The following is a 17417-nucleotide window of genomic DNA, read 5'->3' as shown; positions in this document are numbered from 1 at the left end:
AGGGGGGTGCACGGGGAAGGGGGCAGGCGGGGGAGGGGTGCACTGGGGGAGGGGGCTGGCGGGGGAGGGGGCAGGCGGGGAGCGGGGGGTGCACGGGGAAGGGGGCAGGCGGGGGAGGGGTGCACTGGGGGAGGGGGCAGGCGGGGAGCGGGGGGGGTGCACGGGGAAGGGGGCAGGCGGGGAGCGGGGGGGGCACTGGGGGAGGGGGCAGGCGGGGGAGGGGTGCACTGGGGGAGGGGGCGGGGAGCGGGGGGGGCTGGGGGAGGGGGCAGGCGGGGAGCGGGGGGTGCACGGGGAAGGGGGCAGGCGGGGGAGGGGTGTGGGGGAGGGGGCAGGCGGGGAGCGGGGGGTGCACGGGGAAGGGGGCAGGCGGGGGAGGGGTGCAGGGGGGCTGGCGGGGGAGGGGGCAGGCAGCGGGGGGGGCGGGGAGGGGGCAGGGGGGGGGGGTGCACTGGGGGGGGGGTGGGGGAGCGGGGGGGGCAGGCGGGGGAGGCGGGGAGGGGGGGTGCACTGGGGGAGGGGGCAGGCGGGGAGCGGGGGGGGGGTGCACGGGGAAGGGGGCAGGCGGGGAGCGGGGGGTGTGCGGGGAAGGGGGCAGGGCGGGGGAGGGGTGCACTGGGGGAGGGGGCAGGCGGGGAGCGGGGGGGTGCACGGGGAGGGGGCAGGCGGGGGAGGGGTGCGCGGGGGGGTCCCGCGCTCTCGGGCCCGGGCAGGAAGCGCTGCAGGCGGGGGGGAGGGCCCGGAAAAGGCGGCGGCTTTTCCTGCTCCCTCCCCCGGCCTGGGCCCGCCGCGGAGCCGAGCGCAGCGGAGCCCTGAGCCCGGCCCGGCCCGGCTCGGCGCGGAGCGAGCGGCCGGTGAGACCCGCCCCACGCGGCCGGGCGGGGGGCGCGGAGCGGAAGTGGCGTTTCCGGTGGGAATCCCCGCGGGGCGGGGCCGGGGCGCGCGGGGGGGGGAAGGGCTCTAGGGGTTCGGGGTACGGGGGCGGGACCTGCGCTGGCCCCGTCCCAGGTGGCGCCCCCTAGCGGCGGACGGGCCCCCAAGCTGCCCCCGAATGACCCCCCTGGAGCGGGCTGTGGGGGGGGGGCAGGAGCCCCCGCCCCGCGGCTCTGCCCCTCGGCTCCCAGCGCTGGCCCAGGGAGCCGGGCTAGGGCGCCCGGTGGGGAAATGGGGCACCTGGGGGGCAGGGCTGGAGCATGTTAACCCCCCCCCCCCCATTTCCTGCCATGTCTGGAGTTGGTGAAATGTTTCACGGGCCTTTTCCTGCCACCTGCCCCTCCCGGGTCAGGCAGGGACCCGCGGCAGAGCGGGGGCTGCGTTTGGGAAAGCGCCCCCCCCCCCCCCGCCTGTAGACACAGAGACCCCCCCACCCTCCACCTGTCAGCAACAGCTGGGAGTAGATATGGGGGGTGGGGGGGGGGTGCTGCTGGCTCAGAAAGAGGAGGCCATAAGGGAATATGGGGTGGGAGTGGGGGGGGCACTGGCAGGGCTGGGGCACAGGGACAGGTTGGCAGGGCTGGGGGTTGGGCATGGGGGGTGCCAGCAGTGCTGGGGCCAGGGCTGAGGAGGCAGGGGCTGTGGGTCAGGTGTGGGGGGTACTGGCAGGGGTGGGGGTAGAGGCGAGGGTCAGGTGTGGGGGTGCCGGCAGAACTGGGGGCAGGGCGGAGGGTCATGGGGGGGTCAGGCAGGGCTGGGAGCAGGGTGGGGGGTTGGGTGTGGGGGCGCTGGCAGGGCAGGGGGTCAGGCCAGGGGGCGCCGGCCGGGCGGGGTGTCAGGCCAGGGGGCGCCGGCAGGACGGGGGGCCGGGCGGGGGGTCAGGCCAGGGGGCGCCGGCAGGGCGGGGGGCCGGGCGGGGGGTCAGGCCAGGGGGCGCCGGCAGGGCGGGGGGCCGGGTGTGGGGGCGCCGGCAGGCGGGGGGCCGGGCGTCGGGGTGCCGGCAGGGCGGGGGGCCGGGTGGGGGTCAGGCCAGGGGGCGCCGGCAGGGCGGGGGGCCGGGTGGGGGGGGCCGGCAGGGCGGGGGGCCGGGCGGGGGGCACCGGTAGGGCGGGGGGGCCGGGCGGGGGGTCAGGCCAGGGGGCGCCGGCAGGGCGGGGGGCCGGGCGTGGGGGGGCCGGCAGGGCGGGAAGCCGGGCGGGGGGTCAGGCCAGGGGGCGCCGGCAGGGCGGGGGGCTGGGCGTGGGGGGCCGGCAGGGCGGGGGGCCGGGCGTGGGGGGCCGGCAGGGCGGGGGGCCGGGTGTGGGGGCGCCGGCAGGGCGGGGGGTCAGGCCAGGGGGCGCCGGCAGGGCGGGGGGCCGGGCGTGGGGGCGCCGGCAGGGCGGGGGGCCGGGCGGGGGGTCAGGCCAGGGGGCGCCGGCAGGGCGGGGCGCCGGCAGGGCGGGGGGCTGGGCGGGGGGTCAGGCCAGGGGGCGCCGGCAGGGCGGGGGGCCGGGCGGGGGGGTGGGCGGGGGGCCGGGTGGGGGGGCGCCGCAGGCCCGTGTGTCCCTGGGGGGTGCCCGGCTGCAGGGGGGGCGGGGCCGTGGCTCCCCCCTGCGTTTCCTGCAGGAAGTCGAGTCTCTCGCTGTCAGTAATTTGGGGCCTCGTGTTGGTGTCGCAGCCCAGCCGAGCGGCCTTCCGGCTGGGGGAGGGGCGCGTGAGGGACCCGGGGTCCGGGCCTGAGCCCCCGGCGGGGGCCGGTTTGCTCTGCAGCCGCCTCTAGGTGTCCTCTGGAGGTAGGTCCCGGCTACGGGCGCCCCACGGCCGGGCCCTCACCCCGCTGGAGGGGAGTCAACTCCTGCGCCCCCTTGGTTCAGGCTGCCCCCCATCCCCTCCCTCTTCTTCCCAGCCTGATGCCCCCAGCCCGGCCCAAGCCCCTCCCCCCACGTACTGCCCCAGCCCTGCCCAAGCCCCTCCCCCCACGTACTGCCCCAGCCCAGCCCAAGCCCCTCCCCCCACGTACTGCCCCAGCCCGGCCCAAGCCCCTCCCCTCACGTACTGCCCCAGCCCGGCCCAAGCCCCTCCCCCCATGTACTGCCCCAGCCCTGCCCAAGCCCCTCCCCCCACGTACTGCCCCAGCCCGGCCCAAGCCCCTCCCCTCACGTACTGCCCCAGCCCGGCCCAAGCCCCTCCCCCCACGTACTGCCCCAGCCCGGCCCAAGCCCCTCCCCCCACGTACTGCCCCAGCCCGGCCCAAGCCCCTCCCCCCACGTACTGCCCCAGCCCGGCCCACGCACCTCCCCCCACGTACTGTCCTCTGCCCTCCTCCCCCAGCTAACATTTTTCAGCTGCTTTGGGAAGGCTAAGGGGGTCAATTTCCAACCCCAAGGAGGAAGAGGGGGGATCCCCCACACTCCCATTCAGCCAGGCCTGTGACACGCACACACACGCCCCGCGGGCAGGGTGGTGAGTACACGCACACGTACATACACACCCACAAGGGGGCGGGTGAGTACACATACACACATGTACATACACACACATGGGGAGGTGAGTACACACACGCGGGCAGGCAGGGGGGTGAGTACACACACACACACACACACACACACCTGTGCGCGTGGGGGGGAGAGCACACATACACATGTACATACACACACACGGGGGTGAGTACACGCACACAGGTACGTACACACATGCGGGCGTGCGGGGGGTGAGCGCACACACACACACACACAGGTACGTACACACACGCACACGCACACAGGTACGTACACACACGCACACGCACACAGGTACGTACACACACGGGCGGGCGGGGGGTGAGCACACACACACACACACAGGTACGTACACACACGCAAACGCACACAGGTACGTACACACGCGGGTGGGTGGGGGGTGAGCACACACACACACACATGCACACACACACACGCACACGCACACACGTACGTACACACGCGGGTGGGCGGGGGGGTGAGCACACACACACAGGTACATACACACACACACACGCACACACAGGTACGTACACATGGGCGGGCGGGCGGGGGGGTGAGCACACACACGCACACACGTACGTACACACACGCACACGCACACGCACACACCCCGCCGTGCGCGGGGGAGGTGAGTCAGGCTGGCGGGGATGTGAGGCTCTTTGTGCGGCACAGACCCTGCATTCATCCCGCTCACCTCCGCTCGCGCCGCCATGTCGGAGCCAGCCCGGGAGACGCGGTGCGCAGGAGAACCCCCCAGCGCCTGCGGGGGAGGGGCGGGCAGCCTTTCCCTTGGGGGCTCAGTCCGGCTGAACTGGGGGGCCGGGACTGACCCTGGTGCCGTTGGCAGGTGGGTCCCCTGGAGCAGCATGGAGCCGTACAGCGAGGTGAGTGGCTGGGGGCAGGGGAGGGTCCCCCGTACCCCATGCTGATGCGCCCCCCACTGACGCAGGTGGGGGGGCTTCCTCAGTCCTGACCCCTTTGTGTTCCCCCTGGAGTCCCCAGGGGCCGTCCCACCCTCTCTCTGCCCCCAGGGCCCGGGCCCCGGCGCCGCCAGCTTGCCCATCATTGGGGCGGAGGACGAGTACTTCGAGAACGACATGGAGCCGGTGAGGGGGCCGTGTCCCTGGGAAGGGGGGGCCGGGCCGGGCCGTGGGGCTGACTCTCGGCTTCCCCCCAGACTCCCGACGAGCAGAGCAGCGTCTTCCAGAGCATGGAGCTGGTGCTGCGGCACCCGGCCTACCTCATGGCCTTCCTGCACCACGTGGTGCTCCAGTTCGACTCCAGCCCCGTGGTGAGTGGGGGGCAGGTCGGGGGGTCGGGGGGGCTCCTCAGTGCCCCTGTGCTGACCCCCGTCCGCTCCTCAGCTCTGCTACCTGCACGTGGACTTGATCAACAGCATGAGCGCCAAGGAGGGCCGGAAACTCTTCCTGGATTTCTGCCACACCTTCCTGGACAAGGCGGGGGTGAGCCTGGCGCCCCCCTCGCGCTCCCACCGCCCCCACATCCGCCCACCCCCACAACCCTCTCGTGCCCCCCTTGCACTCCCACCGCCCCCACATCCCCCCTCGTGCCCCCCTCACACTCCCGCCACCCCCACAACCCCCCTCGTGCCCCCTCACACTCCCACCGCCCCCACATCCCCCCTCGTGCCCCCCTCACACTCCCGCCACCCCCACATCCCCCCTCGTGCCCCCTCACACTCCCACCGCCCCCACATCCCCCTCATGCCCCCCTCACGCTCCCACCGCCCCCACATCCGCCCCTGCCCCCTTGCACTCCCACCGCCCCCACATCCCTCTCGTGCCCCCTCACACTCCCACCGCCCCCACATCCCTCTCGTGCCCCCCTTGCACTCCCGCCACCCCCACATCCCCCCTCGTGCCCCCTCACACTCCCACCGCCCCCACATCCCCCCTCGTGCCCCCCTCACACTCCCACCGCCCCCACATCCCCCCTCGTGCCCCCTCACACTCCCACCGCCCCCACATCCCCCCTCGTGCCCCCCTCACGCTCCCACCGCCCCCACATCCGCCCCTGCCCCCTTGCACTCCCACCGCCCCCACATCCCTCCGTGCCCCCTCACACTCCCACCGCCCCCACATCCCTCTCGTGCCCCCCTTGCACTCCCGCCACCCCCACATTCCCCCTCGTGCCCCCTCACACTCCCACCGCCCCCACATCCCTCTCGTGCCCCCCTCACACTCCCACCGCCCCCACATCCCCCCTCGTGCCCCCCTCACACTCCCACCGCCCCCACATCCCTCTCGTGCCCCCCTTGCACTCCCACCGCCCCCACATCCCTCTCATGTCCCCCTCACACTCCCACCGCCCCCACATCCCCCCGTGCCCCCTCACGCCCCACCGCCCCCACATCCCTCTCGTGTCCCCCTCACACTCCCACCGCCCCCACATCCCTCTCGTGCCCCCTCACGCTCCCACCGCCCCCACATCCCTCTCGTGTCCCCCTCACACTCCCACCGCCCCCACATCCCTCTCGTGCCCCCTCACGCTCCCACCGCCCCCACATCCCTCTCGTGTCCCCCCCTCACGCCCCACCGCCCCCACATCCCTCTCGTGCCCCCCTCACGCTCCCACCGCCCCCACATCCCTGTCGTGCCCCCTTGCCCTCGCACCGCCCCCACATCCCTCTCGTGCCCCCTCACACTCCCACCGCCCCCACATCCCTCTCGTGCCCCCTCACACTCCCACCGCCCCCACATCCCTCTCGTGCCCCCTCACACTCCCACCGCCCCCACATCCCTCTCGTGCCCCCCTCACGCTCCCACCCCCCCACATCCGCCCTCGTGCCCCCCTCACACTCCCACCGCCCCCACATCCGCCCTCGTGCCCCCCTCACGCTCCCACCGCCCCCACATCCCCCTCGTGCCCCCTCACACTCCCACCGCCCCCACATCCGCCCTCGTGCCCCCTCACACTGCCACCGCCCCCACATCCGCCCTCGTGCCCCTCACACTGCCACCGCCCCCACATCCGCCCCTGCCCCCTTGCACTCTCGTGCCCCCCCACATTCACCCCACCCCCACATCCTTCTCGTGCCCCCCTCACACTCCCACCGCCCCCACATCCGCCTGTGCCCCCCTTGCCCTCCCGCCACCCCCACGTCCCCCCCTGCCCCCTCGAGTTCCCCTTGCACTGCCACCACCCCCACGTCACCCACGTCCCCCCTTGTGTCCCCCCGCGCCCCTGCCTGCCCCCATCCCCCTCGTGCCCCCCTCATGTCCCCGCCTGCCCTCCATCCTTCCCCAGCCCCCCTGCCCATCACAAGCTCCTCGTTCTAACCCCCCTTCTCTCTCTGCTCAGCTCCTGCGGGTGCCGGTCCCACCCCATGTGCAGTTTGAACTGGGTGAGCGTCGTGCTCCGAGCCTGCGGGAAGGAAGGAACCTGCCCCCCCCCCCGCCCTCCCATTCCCGGAGCATCAGATGGGGACACTGGGCCCCCGAATCCTGTCGCTTCTCCCCCCCCCCCCCGTGCTCGGCAGCTCTTTGTACCACCAGCACCTTAGAACAGGGAGCATTCTGGGGCTGGGGGGCAGCGGCGGGGCCGGGGGGCAGGGGTGAGAATGGGGGGCAGTGGTGGGGCTGGGGGGCAGGGGTGGGAATGGGGGGCAGCGGTGGGGCCGGGGGGCAGGGGTGGGAATGGGGGGCAGCGGCGGGGCCGGGGGGCAGGGGTGGGAATGGGGGGCAGCGGCGGGGCCGGGGGGCAGTGGCGGGGCCGGGGGGCAGGGGCGGGAATGGGGGGCAGTGGCGGGGCCGGGGGCCAGGGGTGGGAGTGGGGGGCAGTGGCGGGGCCGGGGGGCAGGGGTGGGAGTGGGGGGCAGTGGCGGGGCCGGGGGGCAGGGGTGGGAGTGGGGGGCAGCGAGAGGCCTGGGGGGCAGGGGCAGGAGTGGGGGGCAGCAGCAGAGCCAGGGGACAGGGTTTGGGGGTCTGGAGTGAGGGGCAGCTGGGGTCCCTGTCCTGGCCCAGCCGGGACGGGGATGGGGGAGGGGCGGAGCCGAGCCAGGCCAGGCCCTGCCAGGCTGGCACAGGGAGCCACCTGGTGGGCGTCCCGCAGCACTGCAGCCACAGAGCCGGGGCACCTCCCCCCTTCCTGTCCTGCCTCGATTTTCCTCCCCTCCCTGCCTGCCTCCAAGGAAGCGCCCTCCCCCCCCCCAGCCCAGGATTCACCTGCACTTCCTGTCCCACCATGGCTGGGTCCCCTCCTGCTCCCCGCTGTGCGTGTCCAGCCTGTGAACGCGTGTGGGCCTGGCCTGGGCGTCGGGCTGGGCCTGCTATTCCAAACGCAGAGCCAGGAGCCTTCGCTCAGTCCAGGCTACTGGCTGGAGGCACTGCTGGGGGAAGCTCGCAGCGCTGGGCTCCCTAGCAGGGGGAACTGTTGGGGGAAGCTCGCAGCGCCAGGGTCCCTAGCGGAGGGCACTGCTGGAGGAAGCTCACAGCGCCAGGGTCCCTAGCGGAGGGCACTGCTGGGGGAAGCTCGCAGCGCCGGGGTCCCTAGCGGGGGCACTGCTGGGGGAAGCTCGCAGCACCGGGGTCCTTAGCGGGGGGCACTGCTGGAGGAAGCTCGCAGCACCGTGGTCCCTAGCGGGGGCACTGCTGGAGGAAGCTCGCAGCGCCGTGGTCCCTAGCGGGGGCACTGCTGGAGGAAGCTCGCAGCGCAGGGGTCCCTAGCGGGGGCACTGCTGGAGGAAGCTCGCAGCGCAGGGGTCCCTAGCGGGGGCACTGCTGGAGGAAGCTCGCAGCGCAGGGGTCCCTAGCGGGGGCACTGCTGGGGGAAGCTCGCAGCGCCGTGGTCCCTAGCGGGGGCACTGCTGGAGGAAGCTCGCAGCGCAGGGGTCCCTAGCAGGGGCACTGCTGGAGGAAGCTCGCAGCGCCGTGGTCCCTAGCGGGGGCACTGCTGGAGGAAGCTCGCAGCGCCGTGGTCCCTAGCGGGGGCACTGCTGGAGGAAGCTCGCAGCGCAGGGGTCCCTAGCGGGGGCACTGCTGGAGGAAGCTCGCAGCGCAGGGGTCCCTAGCGGGGGCACTGCTGGGGGAAGCTCGCAGCGCCGTGGTCCCTAGCGGGGGCACTGCTGGAGGAAGCTCGCAGCGCAGGGGTCCCTAGCAGGGGCACTGCTGTGGGAAGCTCACAGCGCCTCGTCTCTCCCTGCAGACCGGAACCGCCCAGAGCTGATCCCGGACGACGTTCTGCGCCGGTTCCTGGCTGAGATCCAGAACTTCCAGCACCCCATGATCACCAAGCAGCTGGAGGATTTCAGGTGAGTCCCTGCAGGGCTCCCATGGGGGGGGGGGGGGGGGGGGGCGACAAGGGACAGTGGGGGATGGGCAGGGGAGCTTGGTGGGGCCTGGATTGCGGGGACTGGGTGGCTGGGGGGGTTGGGCAGTGGGGGGGAGGATTAGTGGCGTGGATGGTATGGGGGCGTGGGAGGCTGGGTAGGCAGTGCAGGGGCGGGTGGGCGGCACAGGGGAGTTGGGATGCGTGGGGGACTGGGGGCAGGGTGGGGCAGGGCGGGCAGCACAGGGGAACCAGAGTGGGCAGGCGGCTGGGGGTGAAGCGGGGCAGTGCAGGGGCGGGTGGTGCAAGGGGCTGGGTGAGGGGCGGGGCAGTGCAGGGGCGGGTGGCATGGAGGTGCTGGGGGCGGGGGGATGGGCGGCACAGGGGAGCCGGGGTGGGGGTGGGCAGAAGGCCGGGGGCGGGGCAGGCGGCACAGGGGAGCTGGGATGCGCGTGGGGCCCGGGTGGGGCGGGGCAGGGCAGGACGGGCAGCACAAAGGAGCCAGGACGGGGCGGGGCGGGCAGCACAGAGGAGCCAGGGCGGGGCAGGGCGGGACGGGCAGCACAGAGGAGCCAGGGCGGGGCGGGACGGGCAGCACAGAGGAGCCAGGGCGGGGCAGGGCGGGACGGGCAGCACAGAGGAGCCAGGGCGGGGCAGGGCGGGACGGGCAGCACAGAGGAGCCAGGGCGGGGCGGGGCGGGCAGCACAGAGGAGCCAGGGCGGGGCAGGGCGGGACGGGCAGCACAGAGGAGCCAGGGCGGGGCGGGGCGGGCAGCACAGAGGAGCCAGGGCGGGGCAGGGCGGGACGGGCAGCACAGAGGAGCCAGGGCGGGGCGGGGCGGGCAGCACAGAGGAGCCAGGGCGGGGCGGGGCGGGACGGGCAGCACAGAGGAGCCAGGGCGGGGCGGGGTGGGGTGGGCAGCACAGAGGAGCCAGGGCGGGGCGGGGCGGGCAGCACAGAGGAGCCAGGGCGGGGCGGGGTGGGGTGGGCAGCACAGAGGAGCCAGGGCGGGACGGGACGGGCAGCACAGAGGAGCCAGGGCGGGGCGGGGCGGGACGGGCAGCACAGAGGAGCCAGGGCGGGGCGGGGTGGGGTGGGCAGCACAGAGGAGCCAGGGCGGGGCGGGGCGGGCAGCACAGAGGAGCCAGGGCGGGGCGGGGCGGGACGGGCAGCACAGAGGAGCCAGGACGGGGCGGGACGGGGCGGGGCAGGACGGGCAGCACAGAGGAGCCAGGGCGGGACGGGGCGGGACGGGCAGCACAGAGGAGCCAGGACGGGGCGGGGCGGGACGGGCAGCACAGAGGAGCCAGGGCGGGACGGGGCGGGACGGGCAGCACAGAGGAGCCAGGGCGGGGCGGGGCGGGACGGGCAGCACAGAGGAGCCAGGGCGGGGCAGGGCGGGACGGGCAGCACAGAGGAGCCAGGGCGGGGCGGGGCAGGACGGGCAGCACAGAGGAGCCAGGGCGGGGCAGGGCGGGATGGGCAGCACAGAGGAGCCAGGGCGGGGCGGGGCGGGACGGGCAGCACAGAGGAGCCAGGACGGGGCGGGACGGGGCGGGGCAGGACGGGCAGCACAGAGGAGCCAGGACGGGGCGGGGCGGGACGGGCAGCACAGAGGAGCCAGGACGGGGCGGGACGGGGCGGGGCAGGACGGGCAGCACAGAGGAGCCAGGACGGGGCGCGGGCGGGGCGGGGCAGGACGGGGCGGGACGGGCAGCACAGAGGAGCCAGGGCGGGGCGGGACGGGGCGGGGCGGGGCGGGCAGCACAGAGGAGCCAGGATGGGGCGGGGCGGGACGGGCAGCACAGAGGAGCCAGGGCGGGGTCGGGCGGGGCGGGGCGGGCAGCACAGGGGAGCCAGGGCGGGGCGGGGCGGGACGGGGCGGGGCGGGCAGCACAGAGGAGCCAGGGCGGGGCGGGGCGGGACGGGGCGGGCAGCACAGGGGAGCCAGGGCGGGGCGGGCGGGACGGGGCGGGCAGCACAGGGGAGCCAGGGCGGGGTCGGGCGGGGCGGGGCGGGCAGCACAGGGGAGCCAGGGCGGGGCGGGACGGGGCGGGGCGGGCAGCACAGAGGAGCCAGGGCGGGGCGGGGCGGGACGGGGCGGGCAGCACAGGGGAGCCAGGGCGGGGCGGGCGGGACGGGGCGGGCAGCACAGGGGAGCCAGGGCGGGGCGGGCGGGACGGGGCGGGCAGCACAGGGGAGCCAGGGCGGGGCGGGCGGGGCGGGGCGGGCAGCACAGAGGAGCCAGGGCGGGGCGGGGCGGGACGGGGCGGGCAGCACAGGGGAGCCAGGGCGGGGCGGGCGGGACGGGGCGGGCAGCACAGAGGAGCCAGGGCGGGGTCGGGCGGGGCGGGGCGGGCAGCACAGGGGAGCCAGGGCGGGGCGGGGCGGGGCGGGGCGGGCAGCACAGAGGAGCCAGGGCGGGGCGGGGCGGGGCGGGGCGGGCAGCACAGGGGAGCCAGGGCGGGGCGGGCAGCACAGAGGAGCCAGGGCGGGGCGGGGCGGGGCGGGGCGGGCAGCACAGGGGAGCCAGGGCGGGGCGGGGCGGGGCGGGGCGGGCAGCACAGGGGAGCCAGGGCGGGGCGGGGCGGGGCGGGCAGCACAGGGGAGCCAGGGCGGGGTCGGGCGGGGCGGGGTGGGGCGGGGCGGGACGGGCAGCACAGAGGAGCCAGGGCGGGGCGGGGCGGGACGGGCAGCACAGAGGAGCCAGGGCGGGGCGGGGCGGGGCGGGGCGGGCAGCACAGAGGAGCCAGGGCGGGGTCGGGCGGGGCGGGGCGGGCAGCACAGGGGAGCCAGGGCGGGGCGGGGCGGGGCGGGCAGCACAGGGGAGCCAGGGCGGGGCGGGGCGGGACGGGGCGGGGCGGGCAGCACAGAGGAGCCAGGGCGGGGCGGGGCGGGACGGGCAGCACAGGGGAGCCAGGGCGGGGCGGGGCGGGACGGGGCGGGCAGCACAGGGGAGCCAGGGCGGGGCGGGCGGGGCGGGACGGGCAGCACAGAGGAGCCGGGGCGGGCGGGGCGGGGCGGGCAGCACAGGGGAGCCAGGGCGGGGCGGGGCGGGACGGGCAGCACAGGGGAGCCAGGGCGGGGCGGGGCGGGACGGGGCGGGCAGCACAGGGGAGCCAGGGCGGGGCGGGCGGGGCGGGACGGGCAGCACAGAGGAGCCGGGGCGGGCGGGGCGGGGCGGGCAGCACAGGGGAGCCAGGGCGGGGTCGGGCGGGGCGGGGCGGGGCGGGCAGCACAGGGGAGCCAGGGCGGGGTCGGGCGGGGCGGGGCGGGCAGCACAGAGGAGCCAGGGCGGGGTCGGGCGGGGCGGGGCGGGCAGCACAGGGGAGCCAGGGCGGGGTCGGGCGGGGCGGGGCGGGCAGCACAGGGGAGCCAGGGCGGGGCGGGGCGGGCAGCACAGGGGAGCCAGGGCGGGGTCGGGCGGGGCGGGGCGGGCAGCACAGGGGAGCCAGGGCGGGGCGGGGCGGGGCGGGGCGGGGCGGGCAGCACAGAGGAGCCAGGGCGGGGCGGGCAGCACAGGGGAGCCAGGGCGGGGCGGGGCGGGGCGGGCAGCACAGAGGAGCCAGGGCGGGGCGGGCGCCCAGCAGACCCCGGCTCGCCCCCCAGGTCGAAGCGCATGATGGGGATGACGCCGGGCGAGCCGGAGCTGGCGGAGCTGGAGTCCTACCTCACCCGCGACCGAGGCATCCGGGACAGCAAGGAGAAGCAGGTGGCGGAGCTGCTGCTGGGCCGGCTGGAGGAGATGCAGTGAGTGAGCCCTGAGATGTGGGGGGCTGGACGCCTGGTGGCCTGGTTGGCTGGGGGCTGAGTTGGGCTGGGGTGACCCCTGCTGGCCGGTGTCTGCAGCGCTGCCCGGGGCGGGGGCGGGGCAGCGGGCGGCTGTTTCCCAGATGGTTCCATGGAAGCCGGGGTCCCGCGAAGTGCAAAGGGCTCTGGGCCGAGATTCCATCACAACCCCCATGTGAGTGTGACGGCGCGTCGGGGTCCCCCCCCCCCGGAGCGGCGCGGACAGACCCCCCCAGCCAGGACAACGGGGGGGGGGTTTATCACTTCTCCCGGACACAGCCCAGCACAGATGGGATCTGGCTCCAGGGCCTGGGACGCCTCAGCCCCCTTCAGATGGGGGAGCCTGGGCCCCTAAACCCCAGCCCCTGCCTAGGCTGCTTCCCCCATGATCCCAGCCAGGAACTACCCAGCCCTGCCCCCCAGCTGGGGGCTGGTCTCCGCCCCCCTCCCTTTTTCTCTCCCTGGGGGGCTGAGCCTGGGTGTCTGGTTAGTCCACATCTAGGGGAGTCCGTGGGAATCCCCGTCCCAGCGCAGGGGGCCCCGGTCCCAGAGCCGCCAGCCCCCCGCGCCACAGTGAAAACAGCTCGCGCTGCGTGTCCCGGTGGAACGCCCCCGACGTCGCTGGCAGCCTGCGCGCTGTCCCGGCCCAGGGCGACTGAGTACGAATCGCTCGCGCCGCTCCGGCCGCCCGCCGGCGCCTGCCCCTGGCACGGCCCCCTGACAGCCCAGAGCCGCAGCCCGCGGGGGCTCGACACGGGACGAGCGTCTGCACGTCGTGACCTTGTGTCGCGTTTGCCTCGGGGGCGACTTGGCAGCTCCGAACCTCAGACTGTTCTCAGGGCCGCACGAATTCTTCCGCCTTTTCAAGGGATCCGTGGCCCAATAAAAGTGGCAAACGCGGAGGCAGACCCTGGGGCAGGCAGACCATGGGGGCACCGGGGGAGGAGGGGCAGGCTGAGCGCGGGGGAGCGTGGAGGGGGCAGAGTGACGCCAGTTCGGGGGTTCAGGGGCCTGTGAACCCCTCCCCCCGGGGCACTAGGGCCGTCGGCCTGCCCCATGGCCACGCCCAGCCTGCGCCGCGCTGCGTCTCGGAGCAGTGACCCCCCTCTGCTCCACGGGCCGGCGGAGTCACATCTGCAGATGGGGGTGCAGGGTCGGGGGGTCCCCAACGTGCTGCCACAGACCTCGGCCCAGAGCCACCCCCCTCCGGCCCAGACACAGCCCTTGAGCCGAGTGACTCGTGCTCCCTGCCCCACAGCCAGCACCATGCAGGGCCCCCCCGGGGCAGGCGCGAACGGGGGGGGGTCTGGAACCATCATCGACCCGGACGCCTGGGTTCACGTTTCCCTCTTTGTTTTCCAGCTCCACCATCTCTCGCGACGAAGAGAAAAGGTAACGAAAGAGGCGGCCGCCGGGGGGGGGGCTCCCTGCACCCAGCTCTCTGCTCTGGGGGGGTCGCACCGGACATGGGCTGTGGGGGAGTCTGTGCAGCCTGTCGGGGGCTGTCTCGGTGGGAGTCCCAGCTCCACCCTGCCCCTTGCTGACCCCCCAAACTGCCCCCCCCCAGCGCCGCGATTTTCGCTGCCATCGTGACGTACATGAAGCACCTGGGGGTTAAAACCAAACTGGGCGACAGCAAGAAATCGAAAGGGAATTTCTTCCGCAAGAAGGTGAGATACTGCTGGGGGAGGGGCTGGGTTCTCTGGGCGGAGAGCGGGGTGCAGTGGTTAGAGCAGGGAGGGCCGGGGGCCCAGACACTTGGGTTCTCTGGGCGGGGAGCGGGGTGCAGTGGTTAGAGCAGGGAGGGCCGGGGGCCCAGACACTTGGGTTCTCTGGGCGGGGAGCGGGGTGCAGTGGTTAGAGCAGGGAGGGCCGGGGGCCCAGACACTGGGGTTCTCTGGGTGGGGAGCGGGGTGCAGTGGTTAGAGCTGCGAGGGCCGGGGGCCCAGACACTTGGGTTCTCTGGGCGGGGAGCGGGGTGCAGTGGTTAGAGCAGGGAGGGCCGGGGGCCCAGACACTGGGGTTCTCTGGGCGGGGAGCGGGGTGCAGTGGTTAGAGCTGCGAGGGCCGGGGGCCCAGACACTTGGGTTCTCTGGGCAGGGAGCGGGGTGCAGTGGTTAGAGCTGCGAGGGCCAGGGGCCCAGACACTGGGGTTCTCTGGGCAGGGAGCGGGGTGCAGTGGTTAGAGCTGCGAGGGCCGGGGGCCCAGACACTTGGGTTCTCTGGGCAGGGAGCGGGGTGCAGTGGTTAGAGCAGGGAGGGCCGGGGGCCCAGACACTTGGGTTCTCTGGGCAGGGAGCGGGGTGCAGTGGTTAGAGCAGGGAGGGCCGGGGGCCCAGACACTTGGGTTCTCTGGGCAGGGAGCGGGGTGCAGTGGTTAGAGCAGGGAGGGCCGGGGGCCCAGACACTTGGGTTCTCTGGGCGGGGAGCGGGGTGCAGTGGTTAGAGCTGCGAGGGCCGGGGGCCCAGACACTTGGGTTCTCTGGGCGGGGAGCGGGGTGCAGTGGTTAGAGCAGGGAGGGCCGGGGGCCCAGACACTTGGGTTCTCTGGGCAGGGAGCGGGGTGCAGTGGTTAGAGCTGCGAGGGCCGGGGGCCCAGACACCGGGGTTCTCTGGGCAGGGAGCGGGGTGCAGTGGTTAGAGCTGCGAGGGCCGGGGGCCCAGACACTTGGGTTCTCTGGGCAGGGAGCGGGGTGCAGTGGTTAGAGCAGGGAGGGCCGGGGGCCCAGACACTTGGGTTCTCTGGGCGGGGAGCGGGGTGCAGTGGTTAGAGCTGCGAGGGCCAGGGGCCCAGACACTTGGGTTCTCTGGGCGGGGAGCGGGGTGCAGTGGTTAGAGCAGGGAGGGCCAGGGGCCCAGACACTTGGGTTCTCTGGGTGGGGAGCGGGGTGCAGTGGTTAGAGCAGGGAGGGCCAGGGGCCCAGACACTTGGGTTCTCTGGGCGGGGAGCGGGGTGCAGTGGTTAGAGCTGCGAGGGCAAGGGGCCCAGACACTTGGGTTCTCTGGGCAGGGAGCGGGGTGCAGTGGTTAGAGCTGCGAGGGCCGGGGGCCCAGACACTTGGGTTCTCTGGGCAGGGAGCGGGGTGCAGTGGTTAGAGCTGCGAGGGCCGGGGGCCCAGACACTGGGGTTCTCTGGGCGGGGAGCGGGGTGCAGTGGTTAGAGCAGGGAGGGCCGGGGGCCCAGACACTTGGGTTCTCTGGGCGGGGAGCGGGGTGCAGTGGTTAGAGCAGGGAGGGCCGGGGGCCCAGACACTGGGGTTCTCTGGGCAGGGAGCGGGGTGCAGTGGTTAGAGCAGGGAGGGCCGGGGGCCCAGACACTTGGGTTCTCTGGGCGGGGAGCGGGGTGCAGTGGTTAGAGCAGGGAGGGCCGGGGGCCCAGACACTTGGGTTCTCTGGGCGGGGAGCGGGGTGCAGTGGTTAGAGCTGCGAGGGCCGGGGGCCCAGACACTGGGGTTCTCTGGGTGGGGAGCGGGGTGCAGTGGTTAGAGCAGGGAGGGCCGGGGGCCCAGACACTTGGGTTCTCTGGGCAGGGAGCGGGGTGCAGTGGTTAGAGCAGGGAGGGCCGGGGGCCCAGACACTTGGGCTCTCTGGGCAGGGAGCGGGGTGCAGTGGTTAGAGCAGGGAGGGCCGGGGGCCCAGACACTTGGGTTCTCTGGGAGGGGAGGGGCTGGGGGGCTGGTGAGTGGAGCAGGGGGCCCGGACCCCTGGGATCTCTGGGTGGTCAGGGGACAAGCGTCTGGGGCCCCCATCTGCTTTCTGATCTTTCGACTCCCCTTCCCCGGCTGCAGATCTCGGGGAGCCGGAAGCCTGAGGAGGCCCCGAAGACGAGGAAACCCTTCAGCCTCCTGGATGCCACGCGCTGGAGGGAGCTGCACAGTACGTGGGGTCCCTGGCCCCTCTGCTCCCCCAGATTCCCCAAGCCCTCCCCTGCCGGCCCTCCGCCCCCAGAATCTGCCCTGTCCCCCGGACCCCTCAATTCCTATGAGCCCCCAACTTCTCTGTGCACCCCAACTCCCTGAGCACCCCAACCCCCCGACTCCTCTGTGCTCCCCCAAATCTCTGTACACCCCAATCCCCAACTCCCTGAGCACCCCAACCCTCCTGACTCCTCTGTGCACCCCCAAATCTCTGTACACCCCAATCCCCAACTCCCTGAGCACCCCAACCCCCCTGATTCCTCTGCGCACCCCCAAATCTCTGTACACCCCAATCCCCAACTCCCTGAGCACCCCAACCCTCCTGACTCCTCTGTGCACCCCGAAATCTCTGTACACCCCAATCCCCAACTCCCTGAGCACCCCAACCCTCCTGACTCCTCTGTGCACCCCCAAATCTCCACACCCAATCCCCAACTCCCTGAGCACCCCAAGCCCCCTGACTCCTCTGTGTACTCCCAAATCTCTGTACACCCAGTCCCCAACTCCCTGAGCACCCCAACCTCCCTGACTTCTCTGTGCACTCCCAAATCCCTGTACACTTTGATCCCCGACTCCCTGAGCACCCCAACCCTCCTGACTCCTCTGTGCACCCCCAAATCCCTGTACACTTTGATCCCCGACTCCCTGAGCACCCCAACCCTCCTGACTCCTTTGTGCACCCCCAAATCTCTGTACACCCCAATGCCCAACTCCCTGAGCACCCCAACCCTCCCCATTTCTCCTGCACCCCAACTCCTTTGTGCACCCCCAAATCCCTCTACACCCCTCAAGCCTGACTTCCTTTGCGCTCCCAGCTGTGAAGCTTGGAGGGTGTCTGCAACACCCCACTTCTGGGATGTAGGGGGCACCCTGTCTCACCGGGCCTGTCCCTTCGCTGCACCCCTGGGCCCTGCTCAGGCCCCAGAGGCTCTGGTCCAGGGTGGGGCTCCCCACTGGGAGGATGACCCCTGGGGACTTGTGGGGTGCCCCATTTCTCTCCCTCGCTCTTCT

General features: G+C 74.0%; 1 protein-coding gene across 1 annotated transcript in view; it reads left to right on the top strand.

Annotated features, from left to right (window-relative positions):
* The first annotated feature begins 3974 nt into the window (after window positions 1-3974).
* ARHGEF1 (Rho guanine nucleotide exchange factor 1) overlaps window positions 3975-17417 on the top strand; it is a 29088-nt gene continuing 15645 nt past the window's right edge. The window contains 10 exon segments of the mRNA XM_089772761.1: window positions 3975-4297; window positions 4445-4519; window positions 4591-4704; window positions 4778-4876; window positions 6735-6777; window positions 8577-8682; window positions 12310-12450; window positions 13852-13881; window positions 14057-14159; window positions 16278-16365. Of these exon segments, the coding sequence (XP_089628887.1) occupies window positions 4124-4297; window positions 4445-4519; window positions 4591-4704; window positions 4778-4876; window positions 6735-6777; window positions 8577-8682; window positions 12310-12450; window positions 13852-13881; window positions 14057-14159; window positions 16278-16365 (973 nt within the window). The 5' untranslated portion in view covers window positions 3975-4123.

Source organism: Pelodiscus sinensis, chromosome 22 (assembly GCF_052426305.1).
Source record: "Pelodiscus sinensis isolate ZL-2025 chromosome 22, ASM5242630v1, whole genome shotgun sequence".
Taxonomy (NCBI): Eukaryota; Metazoa; Chordata; order Testudines; family Trionychidae; genus Pelodiscus; species Pelodiscus sinensis.
Note: the sequence above shows the minus strand (reverse complement) of the source record. Positions and strands in the feature narration are given on the sequence as shown.